Source organism: Aspergillus aculeatus (assembly GCF_001890905.1).
Source record: "Aspergillus aculeatus ATCC 16872 unplaced genomic scaffold ASPACscaffold_15, whole genome shotgun sequence".
Lineage (NCBI taxonomy): Eukaryota > Fungi > Ascomycota > Eurotiomycetes > Eurotiales > Aspergillaceae > Aspergillus > Aspergillus aculeatus.
Genome location: NW_017962990.1, coordinates 191,693 through 209,600, shown reverse-complemented (window position 1 = coordinate 209,600; position 17,908 = coordinate 191,693). Strand labels below are relative to the sequence as shown.

Below are 17,908 nucleotides of genomic sequence, written 5' to 3'. Positions count from 1 at the left end.
GGTGACTTGTGACCCGGGTATGGCACGCGGCAAGCGTGGAAGGGAAAGGGAAAAAAAAGCGGGAGGACCGAGGGTGCCACAGGTTGAGTAAGTAAAGTGAGTGAGGGAGAAAACCGACCGCCCGTGACAATTCGGATCCGCTTAAAGCTTTGTCCCGAAAGTTCCCAAATCGCGTTTCTGAACCGGCCTCTTCCCTCTGCTCTGTATACCCTCCTAATTCAACTCTCCCTCCCCCTCTCCTGAACGACTCAACCCTTTTCGAGTGCGTCTTTATCTCCGTTCCCTCTCCTCTCTTTTCTCCTTCCCCGGTTTCTTTTCCTCTCCTCCAGCCAATATGCAGGCCTTCCGCCGTAACACCGCTTCTGCTCTTCGCAATGCTGCTGCCACGCAGCGCCGGGGATACGCAGCTTCAGCTAGCTCCATCTACTCTGAGACCGTTAACAACCTTCGCATCAACTCGGAGACGAAGGTGATCTTCCAGGGTTTCACTGGAAAGCAGGGAACGTACGTATTTTGTTCCATTTTGGAAAGGTTGTCAAGGATATATCGCTGACGTTGCTTTTTTCCCGTCCGGGTGCAGTTTCCATGCCGAGCAAGCCATCGCCTACGGTATTAATCTTTCCAATCCCTCCCCCCATCTGCGCAGGCGCCAAGCGGAATAGAACCCTCTAAATGGTCACGTTACGCGAAACTCACAACTGCCAGGCACCAAGGTCGTTGGTGGAACCAACCCTAAGAAGGCCGGATCCCTGCACCTCGACAGACCCGTTTTCGCCAACGTGAGCGAGGCTGTGAAGGAGACTGGCGCCACTGCTACTGCGCTTTTCGTTCCGTAAGGACCCGATGTTGGTGGATTGAACATGCACATGCGAGGTGCTAACGATTGCAGTCCCCCATTGGCTGCCAAGGGTATCGAGGAGGCCATCGAGGCCGAAATCCCTCTGGCTGTCTGGTACGTACCTTGTCGAATTTTCGGAAAGTGGGCTGGCCGCTGATCTTGATATAGTATCACCGAGGGTATCCCTCAGCACGGTATGTTCTCTTAGATAAGCGAGCGCTTTAGATGCCTGTTCGGGTCGGAAGACTGATAAACGAGTGCTCAGACATGGTCCGTATCACGGACATCCTGAAGACGCAGAACAAGACCCGTCTTGTGGGTCCTAACTGCCCTGGTATCATTGCTCCCGTAAGTACCCAAGTCAAAGCCACTAGTGATCTCTGGTAATAACATCTGGTGTTGTTTGATGCGCTAGGGCCAATGCAAGATCGGTATCATGCCCGGATTCATCCACAAGCGTGGCCGTGTCGGTATCGTCTCTCGTTCCGGTACCCTGACCTACGAGGCCGTCAACCAGACCACCCAGGCCGGTCTGGGTCAGTCTCTGGTTGTCGGTATCGGTGGTGACCCCTTCTCCGGAACCAACTTCATCGACTGCTTGAAGATCTTCCTCGAGGACCCTGAGACCGATGGTATCATCATGATCGGTGAGATCGGTGGTAGCGCTGAGGAGGACGCCGCCGAGTTCCTCAAGGCCAACAACAAGTACAACAAGCCTGCTGTTGGTTTCATTGCTGGTATCAGTGCTCCCCCGGGCCGCCGTATGGGTCACGCCGGTGCCATCGTCAGCGGCGGCAAGGGTGGTGCCGATTCGAAGATCTCTGCTCTGGAGAAGGCTGGTGTCATCGTCGAGAGAAGCCCCGCTGCTCTTGGCAAGGCCCTGTTGGCCGAATTCGTCAAGAGGGACCTGGTCTAGATTAAGTGATCATCAATCACTTTGCACCCGGCGGAGATATGACATAATCCTGCAGCGTCTGTTTTTGGTTGGTATGAGCGATTTTTCTTCTTTATCAATCAGGCAGACATGTGAAGGATGTCGTGCTTCTGCTCATCCTTTCCATTCATCATTTAGACGACCTTTTCTCCTTATTTGCCCGAGCCATGGTGGCCGTTCTGTATTTTCTATCTGATCTCTTATCCCCCTCGTCGATATTTTTCCTTTGTTTAGAAGATGCAAGGCAGTAATTAGGTCTGGTATGTAAATTTGATTTATTATTCACAGGCCCACGTGCGGGAGAATTCTTGCAGGCACCACCCTTAAATGAGCATCGATGACCCGAGTTTCTGCCGCGGTACAGATCCTCCAATGTCCACAGACCCTCGTCTCTCTGGTGTAGATTAGCCTGGCCACACGCAAGATGACTATCCTCTTTGACTTTTCCTGGACAAGAGGAATGTCACTTTCCATCTCCATTACTAGGACTACAACAGCAGCGATCTCCACAAGGACCCGGAAGCCGTTTGGTCACGGTCGAGATGCTCGGAAGCTCGCTTCTCGGCTTCCCGAGCATGACGTCCGATGTCCAAACAACTCCGAGTAGATCCACCAAGTACTAATGCAGGAGCTATTCTCGTGGCTGAAAAAAAATCGTCTGCTGTAAAAAAAAAAAAAAAAAAAAGAAAAGAAAAGAAAAGAATATGCTGGCACGCAGCGGACGGGTTGATGTAATGTGGTGTGGAAGAAAAAGGGCCTCCTACCAAACAGAACACTTCCTGTACTGACTTCTTGCGAGGGTGTCGATCGTGACTCGGGCATTACTTGCTCTCTCATCACCTGTGCAATTATAGTGGCTTGAACTATCAGTTAGTTCCAGTTCCTGAGCACACAGGTAAAGTATGGACACTGTTTACCAGGGTCCTTATGATGACATTGTTCAAAACAAAAAGCACAGTCTGAACTTGGCAGCGGAGCCTTAGATCCCGGTCAGACCCTGTAGTGCCATAGATCAATAACCAATGACTATTCCGTATACGGCTTTGTTTCCACTTGCACTGTAGGCAACGGCAGACAGACAAGGAACGGAATGAGGGAGGGGGAGGGAGGCTTAGACTAGATTGATTGATTGAACTGGATTTGCCCCCTCTCTTCGACCGAATGCCCTGCAGCTGCAGCCAAGACCCGGCGTGGTAGGGGAAGAACCTTGGTAGGTAATTGGCCGGATGGGCGAGTTGGAGATAATGCACTGGCTTGGTACGGAGTATCAATCAATTACCGAGCCAGCAGGGATGTGACAGGGGCTCATGGGATGCAAAATGCACAATATATCAATTTGGTTTATCGGTATCTGTAGCCGCAGATAACGACATATACCTCCAGCGATGTCCATTGAGATGTCGGGTTCCACTTGAAGGGGACAAGAACGAATGATGACTTTTTCACATAGTGACAAATAGTGACCAGGGTCCTTTAAGAAAGCACCAGTGTCATGTGGGATCAGTCTTATAATAGAACATAATGAAAGTAAACTATGCTGTGGTGTTGACAAACGGGCCGACTAAGTTAAATGGGCCAGGATAGTAAGCTGGCCGAGGAGCCATTCACAGTAGGTTAACTAGCGGCACACCCCTTGAGTGTATGAGAGTTACTGTATGGCCTTCTATGACAAAATCAGTCGACAAGCCATGCAACATCTCTTTTTCAGCTTGATTGGGCTTCAATTGTTGTGATGAAGTGGGCCACAGTTCCAAGTCACTACCAATTCATGTGGCTTGCAGGTCTCAGGCTTGGGACTGAGACACTATTGTCTTGTCATAGATGTAGAGATAGAGGTCGTTTGTTGCCAAGGATTATTGTGATGTGGTTTGCGATAAGACCACTATCGCTGATTGCCATGCGATGTGGCCGTGTCAATGTGTAGCGTGACGGTGAGCAAGTGCTGCAGGTCCTCAGTGTATGTGGTATGCACTGTCAGATGAGTATTTATATCTACCTACCGACTGTAAATAGTATATGCTATAACAAAGGTGAAGTCGAGTCTTCTGCTAGTCCATCCGAGAATAGACATCTCTGTTGGGTACTTGTAGCTGTGCGATTCTTTTGTCAATCTCCAGGAAATACCGCGTGCAATATGTACTGTGCAATATGTACTGCATATAGTAGTGGACCGACTCGAAAGTCAGGCTCAATCGCGGCAAGCCAACCGGGGCTTGGCGCGGGCGGTGTCGATCTGCGCCACTGCGCCCATTGATCTATCCCTCCTAAGCTCCACTTCTCAAAGTTAACCTCGTTGATCTCTTGAACTAGTCATCTCAAAACCCAATTAGTCCCGAGGATCACACCGTCTATCAATCCTCCCCTTCCCTCAGTTTATCCCTGATTTCTTCTTTCTTTCTTCTCCTTCTTTTTCTCTTTTTCTGTTCTTCTCTCCCCCTAGGCCCCCTTGTTCTGGCCCCCGAGTCTTGTTCGCCAAGATTGACATGGCGGATGATAGGAGTTCGAGTACAGTAGTTCGGTTCTCCGACTTTCTACCGTCACTACAATCACATCCATCCATCCTCTCTTATCGCTTGGCCTTCGTTATTCTCTTCTGAAATTTAATTGATCTTGGACACATAGGTCACAGCTATCTTACTATAATTAGCTCAGGTCGTTTTACATCCCCCAATTTCTGAGCAATGTGATACCGATTCCAGGCCAACAGAAACATGCCAGTGCTTTTGAACCCTCGTCTAATGACGGCCGAGACGAACTTCCTCCTTGGGAAAAACCCAAGAGCATCAACATCATCATCGTGCTCCGCAATTGACCGAATCGAGCAATCTACTATTTGTGATCTGTCTCTACCCTGCTCTGCTGTCCGGTGCCCCTCCGCTCCCCCCAAAAAGATGATTGCGCACATTCAGTGATTTACCGATGCTCGAGAGTCCTCGTCATCACGGGCTATTATTGCATATGCTGCAGTTGGCCCTGCCCATCCGCACTATGCTGTAGATCTTTATCTTCAATATGGCCTCACTGTTGAAGACCAGAGAATTGCTTTAGTTATATTCTTGAAACCCCCCCCCCCTTTTGGGGTCACATAATTAAGCTTAAGGGAGAGCCTACGCATTAGGCTCCATCCAGGCCGTGATTGCCGCTGAAAATCCACAAAAGCAGAATTCCAAACTCCGCGGCGAGCGAAGCTGCATGGAACTCAGATCTTCTAGTCTAACACCTTAGCATGCGGGACCGGCCATCATGTCAAGGTTAAGGCAGCAACTCGGAGGCAGTGGGCACCGGTTCGGGTTGGCCGGACTCTAGCCCCCCCCGGTCCCCCATCCACCCTGAGTGCGAATGGTGCCGATGTAGATCCCCGAGATCCATGCAAATCCTAAGAATGAGGATCATGCCTATCAATGGCCATATCGGTCTCTCCTGTAAATTTTCGTCCATGCCCAATCCTTCCGGCACTGAATGGACAAGAATAACATACCGGAACACGTTTGACAATGATCAGATGTTTGTACCAACGAACTGCCAGTCGGAATATAGTATCGACAGGCAAAGCTGATGAGAAGCTCAAGGGTATCTCAGATGACAACCACGCCTCGAAGAAATTCCGGTCTTGAACACGCACGTGAAAGACTCCGGCTCCGTTGGTCAACAGTTTCGCCGGTTATGATCGTCCGTTGCCACAAGGACCCGCTGGCAGTGATGCCGCCGTCTCTCAATAGACCGTCCAGATTCCTGAACACTTGCTCCGCTCTTTCTAGATTCTGCGATACATGACAGATGCGCCGGGTCCCTGAAACACACCAATCCTATGTTGCAGGTGGATTGCATTCGTCAGCTCCCAGCTTCGAGCGCTAGTCGACGGCCTCGGCAGCCCTCAATGGCTTGCAGAGCTCATACTCCTGACCACTCGTCGTCACATCAGCCCCGTCTTGTCTCTTCCAGATCCTTGTTGTTCCCACTTCATATCTCCCGCTTTCAGCGGCTGCCCAATGGCTTGGATTTGCCCCAATGTGACCTAGCCTGCTGGGTGCCAAGTGAGACTGGTCGGAGACGAAGGTCCCTCCAACTCGGGCCCTCGTGCATGCGATAAGGGTTCTATGTGTTACCCATTTGACTCCCATCTAGGAAGGTCCTCGGATTGACCTCATCCATCAAACATGCTCCGCAGTGGAGATGCCTAGTCCTTTCTTTTGTCGGAGTCCGAGCGTGTCTTGTCCGTGGCATCAATGACATGGAAAACTCCGGGACATATAGTGCACTGGCCTCGCACATTGTCCCTCTGCAGAAACACTCTCCTTGTCCATTCTCTTTGAATTGAATACTATTGTTCAGCAAGTTGCTTCAGGGCTGGACCTGCAATCAAGCCATAAACATGTCCCTATCGAGAGAAGAGACCGCAAAGGTCCCAGAGCCACAACTTTCCTCGGTGGCTTCCTTCACGGATCAAGACTCGGAGAAGGGTTCGATCTCACGAGATCCATCCACATTCGAGGGTCAATCATCTGAGCCTCCACCACATCATATTTTCACTCGATCCCGCAAGTTGCAGATGGTATGCATCGTCTCGATGGCTGCCATCTTTTCACCGTTGTCCTCCAATATTTACTTCCCTGCTTTGGACGATGTATCGAAGGTGTGTATCCAAAGCATAAGCCATGCAGTGCTCGAACCTTTCAAAGATCCAGACACGTTTACTGAGCGTGGAACAGTCACTCAACGTCAGCATGACGCTGGCGACTCTCACTATCACAATATACATGATTGTCCAAGGCCTCGCGCCGACTTTTTGGGGATCTCTCTCAGATGCTTTAGGAAGACGCCCTGTGTTCATTGGCACCTTTGTTGTCTACTTAGTAGCAAATATCGCACTCGCCGAGTCCAAGAACTATGGCGAGCTCATGGCATTTCGCGCTCTGCAGGCTGCTGGTAGTGCGGCTACCATCTCGATCGGTAAGATTGTCATTGGAATTCACTGCTGCAGCACTCCTAACGCCTATGCAGGAGCTGGAGTTATTGGCGACATCACCACTTCCGCGGAAAGGGGTAGCTTGGTGGGCATCTTCGGCGGAGGTAAGTAAATTTTGGCTCTGCAGAACCAGAAGAATTCTGGTGGCATGGAAGGCTGACAAGAATGATAGTCCGCATGCTTGGACAGGGCATTGGCCCGGTCTTTGGTGGCCTGTTGACCCAGTACCTGGGGTATAGATCTATCTTCTGGTTCCTGACCATACTTGGAGGCGTGAGTCTGGTGTCAATCCTGGTTCTCCTCCCGGAAACGCTCCGCCCTATTGCTGGCAATGGTACTGTGAAGCTTGATGGCCTCCACAAGCCTTTTCTATACCACTTTACGAGCCAGCCCGGTGTTATCGACGGTGCAGAACCGGGGGTAAAAAAGGCGAAGGTGACTTGGCGGACCGTGTGTGCGCCACTGAAATTCCTGGCCGAAAAGGATGTTTTTATCACCCTATTCTTCGGAAGTATAGTGTATACTGTATGGAGCATGGTGACCTCGAGCACCACGGATCTCTTCAGCGAGGTCTATGGCCTGTCATCTCTTGAAGTAGGGTTGACATTTTTGGGCAACGGTACGTTGAGCTCTCAGCAGGCACTACCGGGGATTTCAAGTTGCTAATGTCGATAAAACAGGATTTGGATGTATGTCAGGTTCTTACCTGGTAGGGTATCTTATGGACTACAACCACCGCTTGACCGAGCGCGAATATTGCGAGAAGCATGGATATCCGGCGGGTACTCGAGTCAATCTCAAATCACACTCGGACTTTCCCATCGAGGTTGCTCGGATGCGAAACACTTGGTGGATCACTGGCATCTTCATCGTGACTACAGCGGTCTATGGGGTGTCTCTCCGCACCCATGTTGCTGTTCCCATTATCTTGCAATACTTCATCGCCTTCTGTGCGACGGGAATCTTCACTATCAACAGCGCGTTGGTCATCGATCTGTATCCCGGAGCAAGCGCCAGCGCAACGGCGGTGAACAACCTGATGCGATGTTTGATAGGAGCTGCAGGTGTGGCGGCTGTACAGCCCATTCTGGAAGCGCTGGGGGCAGACTATACATTTGTTTTGCTCGCGGGTATCACATTGGTGATGGTTCCATTATTATGGATTGAAGACCGCTGGGGCCCTGGCTGGCGCCACGCCCGAGAGCGGAGGCTAAAAGCACAAATGCCGTAGACTGTTTTGAGTCTACCGGGTTTGAATCTCAATGGACAAGGGTATTTGGCATTTCTGGGTAGTCAATGGAGTTTGGAGCTGCTTAAAGGATTGTTTTGTGTTGACTTTTATACCACACTGGGGCACATGATGATAGCTCCTGAGATGTTCTTGGGACGGCGTTGGTTATAAATGCTTAGAGTCGTGGGTGGGTTGTGAGGATATTCAGATTAACTATGAATTTCGATTCTTTTTATCCCACCTCGTAGATTGTCTTTTGGGGATGCAGGAATAATGCTGGATTGAAGGGCATGTAATTCATAGGTTTGATTGAGATTGAGTATTAACTATTGATGATTGAGATCCAAACATGGCATTGAATGCAATGAGGTCATAAGCTTCGGTGGTGGCAGATCAAGTTGAGCCGAGAACTAATGGGCTTAGTCAGTAGGACTGACGAACCATGGGTCGGCGGAAGAAGTTGCATCTTCTACAACAACAATACTATCTTCATGTATGTGCAACATGCATACTTAGTAGCGACTACTCTGTATACTGCAGAAGGAAAAGGACTGGTCAAATTACATACATGGTTAGTCCAGAGTGCTCGGAATAGCTCTTTTCATTACTAACGGATGCAAGGACTAGCGAAGGTTGATTGCATTCTGCAGGGATGTTTTTGTTTGGCCGCGAAGAATGCACCTTAGCTAAGCCGCATGGGAGCACGTGACGGGGACCCAAACAACCGCCGCCTCGTTGCTTGAGAGACGGATTTCTCTGTTTATTCCTCCTTCGACCTTCGCCCACTTCGACCCTGCAAACGCGGCCGCTATGAGCCTTCCATAGCCAGTCTGCTGCAGTTCAACGACAAACTTCTGAATGCCGTGACGACGACAAGATATACAACCCGCTGCCTCTTTCTTCTGGCGTTCGTGCCTGCTCTGCGTCTGCTGCGGTGGGGATTCGTGCGGTTCGAGGGTGGTTCCGTGAAGGATCAAAACAGACGCTATTGCCCGTGGTTACCACACCAAACCAAACTCGTCTCTCACCCAGCAACGAAACGTGTGCTGTGTGTAGCAGTGCCCGAAAATCTCTGCCTCCCAGTCAATAAAGAAGAATAAAGAAGGATATGTCTCCTGATATGGGTAAGAGATACTGCTTTTTTTCCTGCATGCGACCTGTCTCGGTGGTTCATCGGGCTTTGACCGTTGCGTACCGTCTGTCCCTTCGGGTTTTGGGTTGCGTCCTGCCCTGCTGCTGCTGCTGCTGCTTCATAAGTTTATAAGTTTGGCCGGCTAATCGTGCAGGCACAGTGGGCCGAGCGGCCTCGCAGGCGTCGAGTGTTGCTTCTCAAACAACCCAATTAGTAGCACCACTCAGCCGCCCCGGTACCGCTGATCTCATGCGATCACGATCGGAAACTGTAGTATCAAGGAACAGCCGTCGCCCACGGTCGCGAGGCTCAACGGCTAGCATTCATTCTACCACGACTCAACAGACGCAGGATCAACAGATCACCGACGGGTTCCCCCAGTTCTTGCCCCCGCAGCCCACAGGTCATAGTGTCTTTGCCAGTAATCCGGAGGAAATCATCATGCGATTCGGACAGCAGCTGTCGCACCAGGTAAACGGCGCATCTCTCGACCCGACGCTGCAAGAGGCCCATCATCCTGTTATGCCGCGGGCTGAGGAGTTCCCGGGCCATGCAATGCACGGTCACCATCTATCCCATCACACACTGTCGGCCGGCATACCGAGTCACGGCCTCCCGGGCATGCCGATGCCACAGTTTGCGGCTATGTATGATAGTGGAATTGAAAACCATGTGCCGGAGCACGTTCTGGAGGACAACGAGAATTCTGAGGCAGGCGCAAAGAAGAAGAAAGGGTCCAGCTCATCTCTCGCCAACGATAACGAGCTCCGGAAACTATTACGTCAATATGAAGGGTTCACTCTGAAGCAGATGGCAGCTGAGGTCTTGAAGCATGAAGGTGCTGGCGGCAAGGCTGAAAAGGTGAAGCAGGTCTTTGCTATGATCTGGTAAGCAGCGGTTTGAATTTGGGCTCTGTCAGCCATGCTCACCTGGCTCTAGGTTGAAGGAGAACTGCAGGAAAAGTAGCGGCTCGGTCAGACGTGATCGCGTCTATTGCTGTTACGCCGAGAAATGTGGCACAGAACGTGTCTCGGTGTTGAACCCCGCGTCATTCGGGAAATTGGTTCGAATCATCTTTCCCAACGTCCAGACGAGACGGTTGGGCGTTCGTGGCGAATCAAAGTACCACTACGTGGATTTGACCGTGATTGAGGAGAAACAGCAGAAGCCGCCACCACTAAACCCTCAGTTACCGATGAATGGAAATGGTTCCACTGGTGTTACAGATAGCAAGGTTGAAGATATTATGCAGAAAAGGTATGGTGAATGTTCCTTGCCATTTGACTGACGCAAAGTATTGATGAAGCCCTGTAGCATCAGCGTCGCACCCCAACCACCTGCCGATACCGCCGAATTCCCTTCTCCCACAACATCATTTACCCCCAGATTCGCGACCAATACCTCGAATTCAGGTTGTGGTTGCCCAGTCCCATCTTACTCTTATGGTGATTCCTCCACCACCCTTGATAATATGGCAAGCCAAGCCGGCAAAATCATTCATCAGATGCTCGATCTACCTTCATGCGACACGCCTTCCATCGATAATGAAGACCTTCATCTTCCTGATATACAGCAGTACCTCCCAGCAAACACGGACCCCAAAATCGCTGCTGCGCTTGCAGCTCTTTATCGCTCACATTGTATTTCTGTCATTGACAGTTTCCGGTACTGCAAGGAAAAGAACATGTTGCGATATTTCTCGGCCTTCCATGGCACTCTGACAGTTCCTGTGCAAAAGCTCTTAACGCATCCTAACCTTGCACCATGGATCAAAGAATGCGATTGGATCATGTATCAGAAGATGATTGCATTCGTCGCACCACTTACCACTCAGGTGGTGCCGAAATTGGTTTTGGATGCTTTCTGCTCCATCTCGCAACGACTGACAGCCCACATTGCGGACACGTTCAAGACTCAGCCTACACATGTTTCTCTAGCCAGACTACTCCCAGCGCATATCTTTTGTAATCTACTGAAGCATATGCTTGATGTCAACCAATCTGCCAACGCGGCCGCCGCATGGTTGTGCCATCCCGATAACCGAAATCAGATGTGGTTCGATTTCAAGACCTTGGTTGACCCCAAAGAGATGATCATGAAAGCCAATATTCCCAGCTGCGCGGAGCGTGCAACTGAACAGATATTGAAGCATGACATTCGATCTCTTCTCACTCCAGTTACAGACATCAACCCTTCTACCACTCTTCCCTTCTTTGCCAAGCCCGATACCGAAGAAGACACCAAAGTACACAAATTCCCCGTCGAAGAGGCGGCCGGCGATGACTATAACTTCCCGGACAAGTGGATCTCTTTCATTCTAAACCTTCCGGGAGCCTTTCCGCATCACCGCACTCAGTGCATAATTGAGAAAGTCGATGCTTTATGGGATTGCATCCTGCGGCGACTTACGCTGGGAGGCGCTCAAAGTTTCAGCGCTTGGTGGATGACCAAGGTCTTCTTTCATGAAATGATGTTGTGGCAAGCTGAAAAGGGAGGGTTTATGCGTTACAAGCCAAGTACTCTGCAACACGCTGGTATGGCTGCGAACCAGCAAGGGCAGGGTGGATATCTCATGAAGCCCTCAAACTTACCGGGTCACGAGAGAAGTGACTCAATGATGACAACTGATTCGCAGCTCAGAAGCGAGGCAAGAGTACGACCGACTCCTAGCTCCACGTCAGCAGAGAGCATGAGTCAAACTCAGGATTCCTTGCGGCCCCAAGTGGATGCCGAGTCAAGCACTAATGATACCGAAAACGAGAAGCCTACCAATATTCCCGAGAGCATTGCTGGCTTCCATGCTCCGAATAATGACGATAGCGCCATTGATCTTGACGACGACTCGATGTTGATGACCGTGGGTAAATATGGTGATATGATGGCTTCCGACCCAGCGGATGCTGAGGGAGACGTCGTCGTCATATGATTTACCTATACATATTCCTTCGAATTTTCGTTCTTGGATCCAAAATACGAGTTTTCTTTGTTTTAAGGGTGGAGTTGGATTCTCTTTTATTTCAGGAGTACCATTTTGGTTTGATTATCTGTTTGATGTCTCTCGCCTGAAGAGATTTCACCTTCGGCGTTCGACGATCTTTTGCATGAGAGACGAGAAACGAGAGAATCGATTCGAGATAACGTCGGCCTCAATACGTCGTTCTAACACCAATCATACTGTTGCCCATGGTATCAGGTTGATTTTACCTCTCTCTACACATACTTCTGCCTCAAAGCGTGGTTGATCCCGCTTGGCTCCCTCTTCTGACTATCCTCTTTTCATCCCTGACTTTTCTCTCCCAATCTCGATAACGCGGACGACCGAGCTACGACTCACCCATCTCTTTCTGTACATACATACGCACACTACTTTCAGGTTTGCTGACGAGAGATAATGTGATCTCTCACAGAACTCGTCGTTGGCTTTGTTTCATGTTGAGGTTGTTGAAAGGGCCGATGTGTTGCTTCACTGGCGCTAGATGGCTCATTTGCTCATTTTTGTCCGAGTTTTACGCATGGGGGACTACCAATCTATCTGTTTGTGTACGCTTGATGTTTAGCACGTGGGCGGAGGGGTGACTTGTGTGTTCACTGGACCATCTGCAGTCGTTGCCTTAATACACATACCATACTTTAATACTTACGAACTTTTTCAAAAAGAAACAGTCTGCATTGCTCTCTCGATCGCGCTCCTGTAATCGACACTTCTTTATACCTTACGAGTGGCGGCTCCATCCAGGCATTCCCATCCTGCTTTGCTTATTTGAATCTAATAGTCACTGTGCACATGAGGAGGTGAGTTACTAGGTAATCTTCACCCAGGCCCTTCTCGATAATCCTCGGCTTCGTAACTATACTGGAGCCGGAGCCCGATGGTGGAGAACACATATTGATAGCAAGGCTACGTCACGGAGCAGACTTTTTCCCCCTTGAAGTAAAAAGGAAGACCATTCTGTTCCGTTTGTTATCCCACATTAATACAACACTGATTTCAGGCACGGACGGGTAATCAGAATACTCTGAACATCGTGACTCTGGACATTGTCTCACCAACTCAGAGGCGTGAAACATACGAGTGCATGAGAAACATTTCTATCTAAATTGGGTATTGGTTTACGATCAGGAGGGATGGGTATGGGTATGGGTATGAAGGAAGTCAGGGACCAACCAGTCCTGGCTGTGTATGATGAGATGAAAGACCGGTCCCTGAAAAGGCTCGAAGGTGGCTTGCATTGCACATTCACACAACCAGCAAGCATGAAGCGAACACATAGATCCGTGTGGTGGTGGGAGTTGCACGCAAGAGGTATTATGGGTTTATCTGAAACCTGAAGCTGGAAAGAACCTCGGGCCACCATAGCCGTAAGCAACGATGCTTTGAATGTCTATGTTCTTTCCGCTATGGGGATTCCACAGCTTGACAAGGATGTATCTTCCTGAGCTGTATGGTGGCAATAAGTTAGACACGTAGGATCCTCTCGAGCGGCAAGGCATAGAACTTACGGTGGGGGATCAAACTTAATGCTGACCATGCTCTTGTGCCTGGCAATGTGAAACCGTGCATGAGGTTTCATAAGCGAAGAATCCAGGGGCTGCGAGTCTTCGTGGCGTGGGAGGGGAGGTGTATCGGGCGAACGTGGACGGTGCCTTGGGTGTGCTGCTTCGTAACGACGCCGCATGGCTCGGATCTGCCTTGATAAGGCCCGGCGGCGCCGAGGAAATGTACCCATTTCAGCGAGTTCAGCTTCGCTCAGACTTTCACTAGTGTCCGAACAGATGGCGGCGTCGTCGAACCGATCAGCCTCCAGACGCTCTATCTCAGTGAGGTATGGCGTCTCGTCATCATCGTCGTTCCGTCCGTGGGCATCCGAACGTGCATCCGATTGTTCATCGTAATTGGTTATGGTGCGAAACTCTGGTATGGGATCAGGTTCACCTCCCTCGACGGGCCTCGAAGGGTTATTGTTGTCAGTGTCGGAAACTTCGGTGTTGAGATTGGGCTCGACCATGTTCCCTTGAATATTCGGCAGGCGAGGCCGGTGCGCATTCAGGTATTCCTGAGATGGCTGCATTCCATTGTGCCAATTTCGCCCAGCGCGTCTGGTCGCCTCACGTTGAACATGAGATGCGGCTGTACGAGCTAAAAGGTCGTCAGATGTCATTGAGACAAAAACCATGCCTTCTTGAATCCTATGAATAGAGTCAGCAGCGAGCTTGATATTGTGAGGCCGCTATCACTTACGGAGCATCATAACCGATTCTCGGCGCCTTGATGACGATCTTCTGCAAAGAAAAAGGGATTCCAGCTTGGTGTTTCAGAACCAAGTTGCATCGGTCTGATTTTGTGCAGTACACAGTGGAGTCATTGCGAAGGATGTTCTCGGGCCAGGAACTTTCTCCGTCCGGTTCATATGTGCCTCCGTCACAGCTGGCTAACTCCATTCTGAGTGCCCCCGGAACCACCTGACCATATTGACCGTAACGAAAGTTCTGCAAACCTTCTCGATGATCATCCGCCTCCAACTTGCGACGCTTTGTCCTCCAGTGATCCATTGGGGAGTCACTCTCCAATTGCTGAGGCATGACTGTTGGTGACTCGAGACGGGGTACAGGCTCATCCAGAAGAGACGTTTGATTTGCGCCTCTGCTTCTTCTCACGCGGCCGATCCGATCCTCGGCTCTGAGAGGACGGAACCTCGGAGTCCTATTGCCAGATCGGGCCGGGTCAGAAGCACTTGCTTCCGAATTCACAACTGTCACATTCAACGCGTGCGGTCTCTGACCACCAGGACGCACAGGACCTGCCGTGCTGCCGTTGCCCGTGGCTTGTTGTTGGTTCCAGATCTGGCGTTCGGCTCGGACTTGTTGAAACTGCCGGTCCAAAGCTGCCCTGGCCTCTTCGGCGATAAATGAGGACCTGCCCCGGTACTCCTCCAACTCCTGGTTCAGAGTTTCAAGCGCACGAGCTGAGTTGTTACGGTTACGCTCGGAATTGAGCAGTTCCTGTAGATGTTGCAGACGATTCAGAACAGGGCGTTGTTGTCGGTCGTTGTTGGTACGAGACCCTCGAGAAGGACGGCGAGAGGCGGGAGGATAATCGTAGTTCCCGGACTTGATTTGCAGTGCGTCAGAAAGTCAGTATTGCAGATGATACGCGGTACAATGCATTCTCCGCAAATGACTGTTAGCTACGTACCATAATTTGATTTAAAGAATTAAACCATCCACTGTGGTGATGGGGCGAGGGCGTACAGCGGGCAACTATACGGAACCCGATAACCACACAAAGGATAAGGGTGCCACACAAGGACAATGCAGAGATAAACCGGGAAGATGGATCAATGAAGGGGAGATGGGGGGAAATGGGGGGAGATGGGATGAAAAAGAGAGAGAGAGAATGTGTGTGTGAGTAGGAAGAATAAAACCGAGAGGGTATGTGAGCGAGGAAGAATGAAAAGATGACGGATATTGCGGCGGCGAGTGGAGAGAGAGTAGAGAGAGAGGGAGAGGGAGGAGTGGAGGTGGAGGTGGAGAAAGAGGATGGAGTGGTGGATGGAATGACGCCCGCCCGCGGCATTCCTCTTCCCTTCCTTTACTTCAAGCGATAAGCGACTAACTTATCGATGGAACTATCGGGTAGACTCGCACGTGATGACGATAGATAGGAAGAAAGAAAGAAAGAAAGAAGATTAGATAGTTACAAGTTACACCTTCACTTTCACTTGTTTGCATTCACTTCTTCTTTCTTCCAACTCTACTTTGTTTTCCTTCTCCTCTCACGCTCGTATATTCCTCTACCTTCTTCCCTCTTCTCCATCTCTCCTTTCGAACTACTGGGCCATACAGTTCTTGTATCAGTAGAACAGTCAGACTGTCCAAACCTTGCTTCCAATACTTGCCTTCACCCCACCTTTTCCCCCGACCTGCGCGCATACCTTCGCCCGCCTACCATCAAAAAGTCAGCCACCATCCCTTGATTGCTGCGGAATAATAATCCATCGTTTAAAGGCGCGTCACTCAACCCAGGTTCATTCACCGCGCAGGACGGGCTCTCTGTCGCGTGAGCTGGAGATTGCCTCTTTTCTCGCATTATACGTCATTCAACCATGGAGTCGCAGCCAGCCCAGGCGCCAGCCCAGGCGATGAGCGCAGGTATGCTAAGTTCATTACTCCCAAACATCGATGAAAAGCTCTTTCATAGTAATCGTGGTATGAAAAAGATGAAATCGCGCTATATGACCGCCAAATTCGCCTCTGGGGAGTGAAAGCTCAAGAAAAGTGAGCTCCCTCGATAGTACCCTCCGTGGCTTGCTCAGCGTCTCCTGACCCTCGGTCTTCTCATAGGCTGCGATCCGCGAATATCCTACTTATCACTTTCAAAGCTCTGGCGAACGAGGTCGCCAAAAACCTGGTGCTTGCGGGGATTGGTTCTCTTACCATCATCGACCATGAGAGTGTGACGGAGGAGGATCTCGGCGCGCAATTCTTCGTGAACGAGGATTGCAGAGGCCAGAATGTAAGCGGCGAAACCCTTTCCTCCCTCAAACTTCATTTAAAAAATGCTGAAGCGAAGTCCTATAGCGAGCACAAGCTGCAGCGCCGGCCATTCGTGCTATGAACCCTCGGGTTCAGCTCCACATCGACACGGAAGATGTTCGCCTCAAACAACCGGAGTACTTTGCACAGTTCGACATCACGATCGCCACAGAACTTGACTTCCACACGTACACGACCATCAATGCCGCGTGTCGGATAGCCAACCGGCCCTTCTACGCCGCCGGGCTGCACGGTTTCTACGGCTTCGTCTTCGCCGATCTGATTTCCCACGACTTTGTGATCGAGAGGTCCAAATCCAACGTGGCCTCGGTCACCCAGGAGACCCCGACGCGGAGTATCCTCAACATCACCACCAAGAAGGAGAACGAGAAGGTCATTGAGATGGTGACCAAGCGCGAGGTGTACTCGCCTCTGATCTTGGCCAACACCTCCCCGCTTCCCGAGGAATTCACGCGTCTGCCCCGCAAACGCAAGCAAGTCACCCCGCTCCTCACCTGTCTCCGCGCGCTGTGGGAGTACCAGAAACTCTCCGCCGGCGCGCTGCCGACATTCTCCCACCAGGACCTCGAGGTCTTCACCAAGCTCGCGCGAGACGGCCACCAGGAACTGAAACTGGACATCGCAACCCTCGACGCGGAGTTCCTGCGCACCTTTTTGCAGAACCTGAACAGCGAGTTGAGTCCCGTGGCGGCCTTCGTCGGGGGCAGTCTGGCACAGGATGTGATCAATGTGCTCAGTGCACGCGAGCAACCCCTCCAAAACATGCTGCTGTTCGACGGTGAACGTTTGACCGCTCCCATCTACCCCCTGCACCCTATCTTCCCGCCTGAGGTCGACAATATGCTCCCCGCTGTGATTCCAGTCCCGAACCCAATCCCCTTGGACGGGGCACCCGCCCTGGCACCTTGATGAGCCCCACAAGCATCCTGCAGAGGAGAACAAAAGAAATGAAGAGGCGCAGAGATAGGGGAAAGCAATCAACTCTTCTAGAGTTTTGGTTCCGAATATCAAAAGGGTTCAATTGGGGTTGTTGGTCCCTGCTATGGGGCAGTACGGATCTTTGCCATATCTACGCCTGCGCTGTAATGTTCCACACCTAGCGATTTACCACCAGAGGTAACGACGTGTATGATAGATTTGACAATACTACAATCGACCCACTCTTAAAGCACTACTATGGCCGTCGACTGTGTGGCCGTTCAAGGTGGCTTGCGTCTTTCTTAATGTCTTGCGCGCCTGATTACTCCAGACTT

At 50.8% G+C, this 17,908-nt stretch overlaps 5 protein-coding genes across 5 annotated transcripts; 4 read left to right on the top strand and 1 right to left on the bottom strand.

The window, feature by feature from the left end:
* Window positions 1-334: 334 nt before the first annotated feature.
* On the top strand, window positions 335-1,754 carry ASPACDRAFT_33932 (succinate--CoA ligase (GDP-forming) subunit alpha; the record flags this gene model as incomplete). Its single annotated transcript, XM_020200001.1, has 7 exons — window positions 335-504; window positions 581-609; window positions 706-832; window positions 890-952; window positions 1,007-1,032; window positions 1,104-1,186; window positions 1,254-1,754. The coding sequence occupies 7 exons, from the start codon at window positions 335-337 to the stop codon at window positions 1,752-1,754; spliced, it is 999 nt and encodes a 332-aa protein (XP_020053101.1).
* Window positions 1,755-6,144: 4,390 nt separating this feature from the next.
* Window positions 6,145-7,969, top strand: ASPACDRAFT_46282 (MFS transporter; the record flags this gene model as incomplete). The annotated part of the gene is made up of 5 exons (XM_020201760.1): window positions 6,145-6,405; window positions 6,482-6,722; window positions 6,774-6,842; window positions 6,911-7,357; window positions 7,419-7,969. 5 exons carry the CDS (start codon window positions 6,145-6,147, stop codon window positions 7,967-7,969), a joined length of 1,569 nt encoding a protein of 522 aa, XP_020053100.1.
* A 1,381-nt stretch (window positions 7,970-9,350) lies between these two features.
* ASPACDRAFT_46281 (RFX family transcription factor) lies at window positions 9,351-12,027 on the top strand (the record flags this gene model as incomplete). Its single annotated transcript, XM_020201759.1, has 3 exons — window positions 9,351-9,988; window positions 10,041-10,358; window positions 10,416-12,027. The coding sequence occupies 3 exons, from the start codon at window positions 9,351-9,353 to the stop codon at window positions 12,025-12,027; spliced, it is 2,568 nt and encodes an 855-aa protein (XP_020053099.1).
* Window positions 12,028-12,965: 938 nt separating this feature from the next.
* Window positions 12,966-15,636, bottom strand: ASPACDRAFT_1873937 (uncharacterized protein). Its single transcript, XM_020198023.1, has 4 exons — window positions 15,295-15,636; window positions 14,341-15,209; window positions 13,602-14,288; window positions 12,966-13,539 (listed from the first exon to the last, which is right to left on the bottom strand). Exons 1-4 carry the CDS (start codon window positions 15,295-15,297, stop codon window positions 13,416-13,418), a joined length of 1,683 nt encoding a protein of 560 aa, XP_020053098.1. The 5' UTR covers window positions 15,298-15,636; the 3' UTR covers window positions 12,966-13,415.
* Window positions 15,637-15,946: 310 nt separating this feature from the next.
* ASPACDRAFT_80966 (E1 ubiquitin-activating protein AOS1) lies at window positions 15,947-17,816 on the top strand. The gene is made up of 4 exons (XM_020205760.1): window positions 15,947-16,250; window positions 16,319-16,376; window positions 16,443-16,614; window positions 16,680-17,816. The coding sequence occupies exons 1-4, from the start codon at window positions 16,205-16,207 to the stop codon at window positions 17,562-17,564; spliced, it is 1,161 nt and encodes a 386-aa protein (XP_020053097.1). The 5' UTR covers window positions 15,947-16,204; the 3' UTR covers window positions 17,565-17,816.
* Window positions 17,817-17,908: the final 92 nt, after the last annotated feature.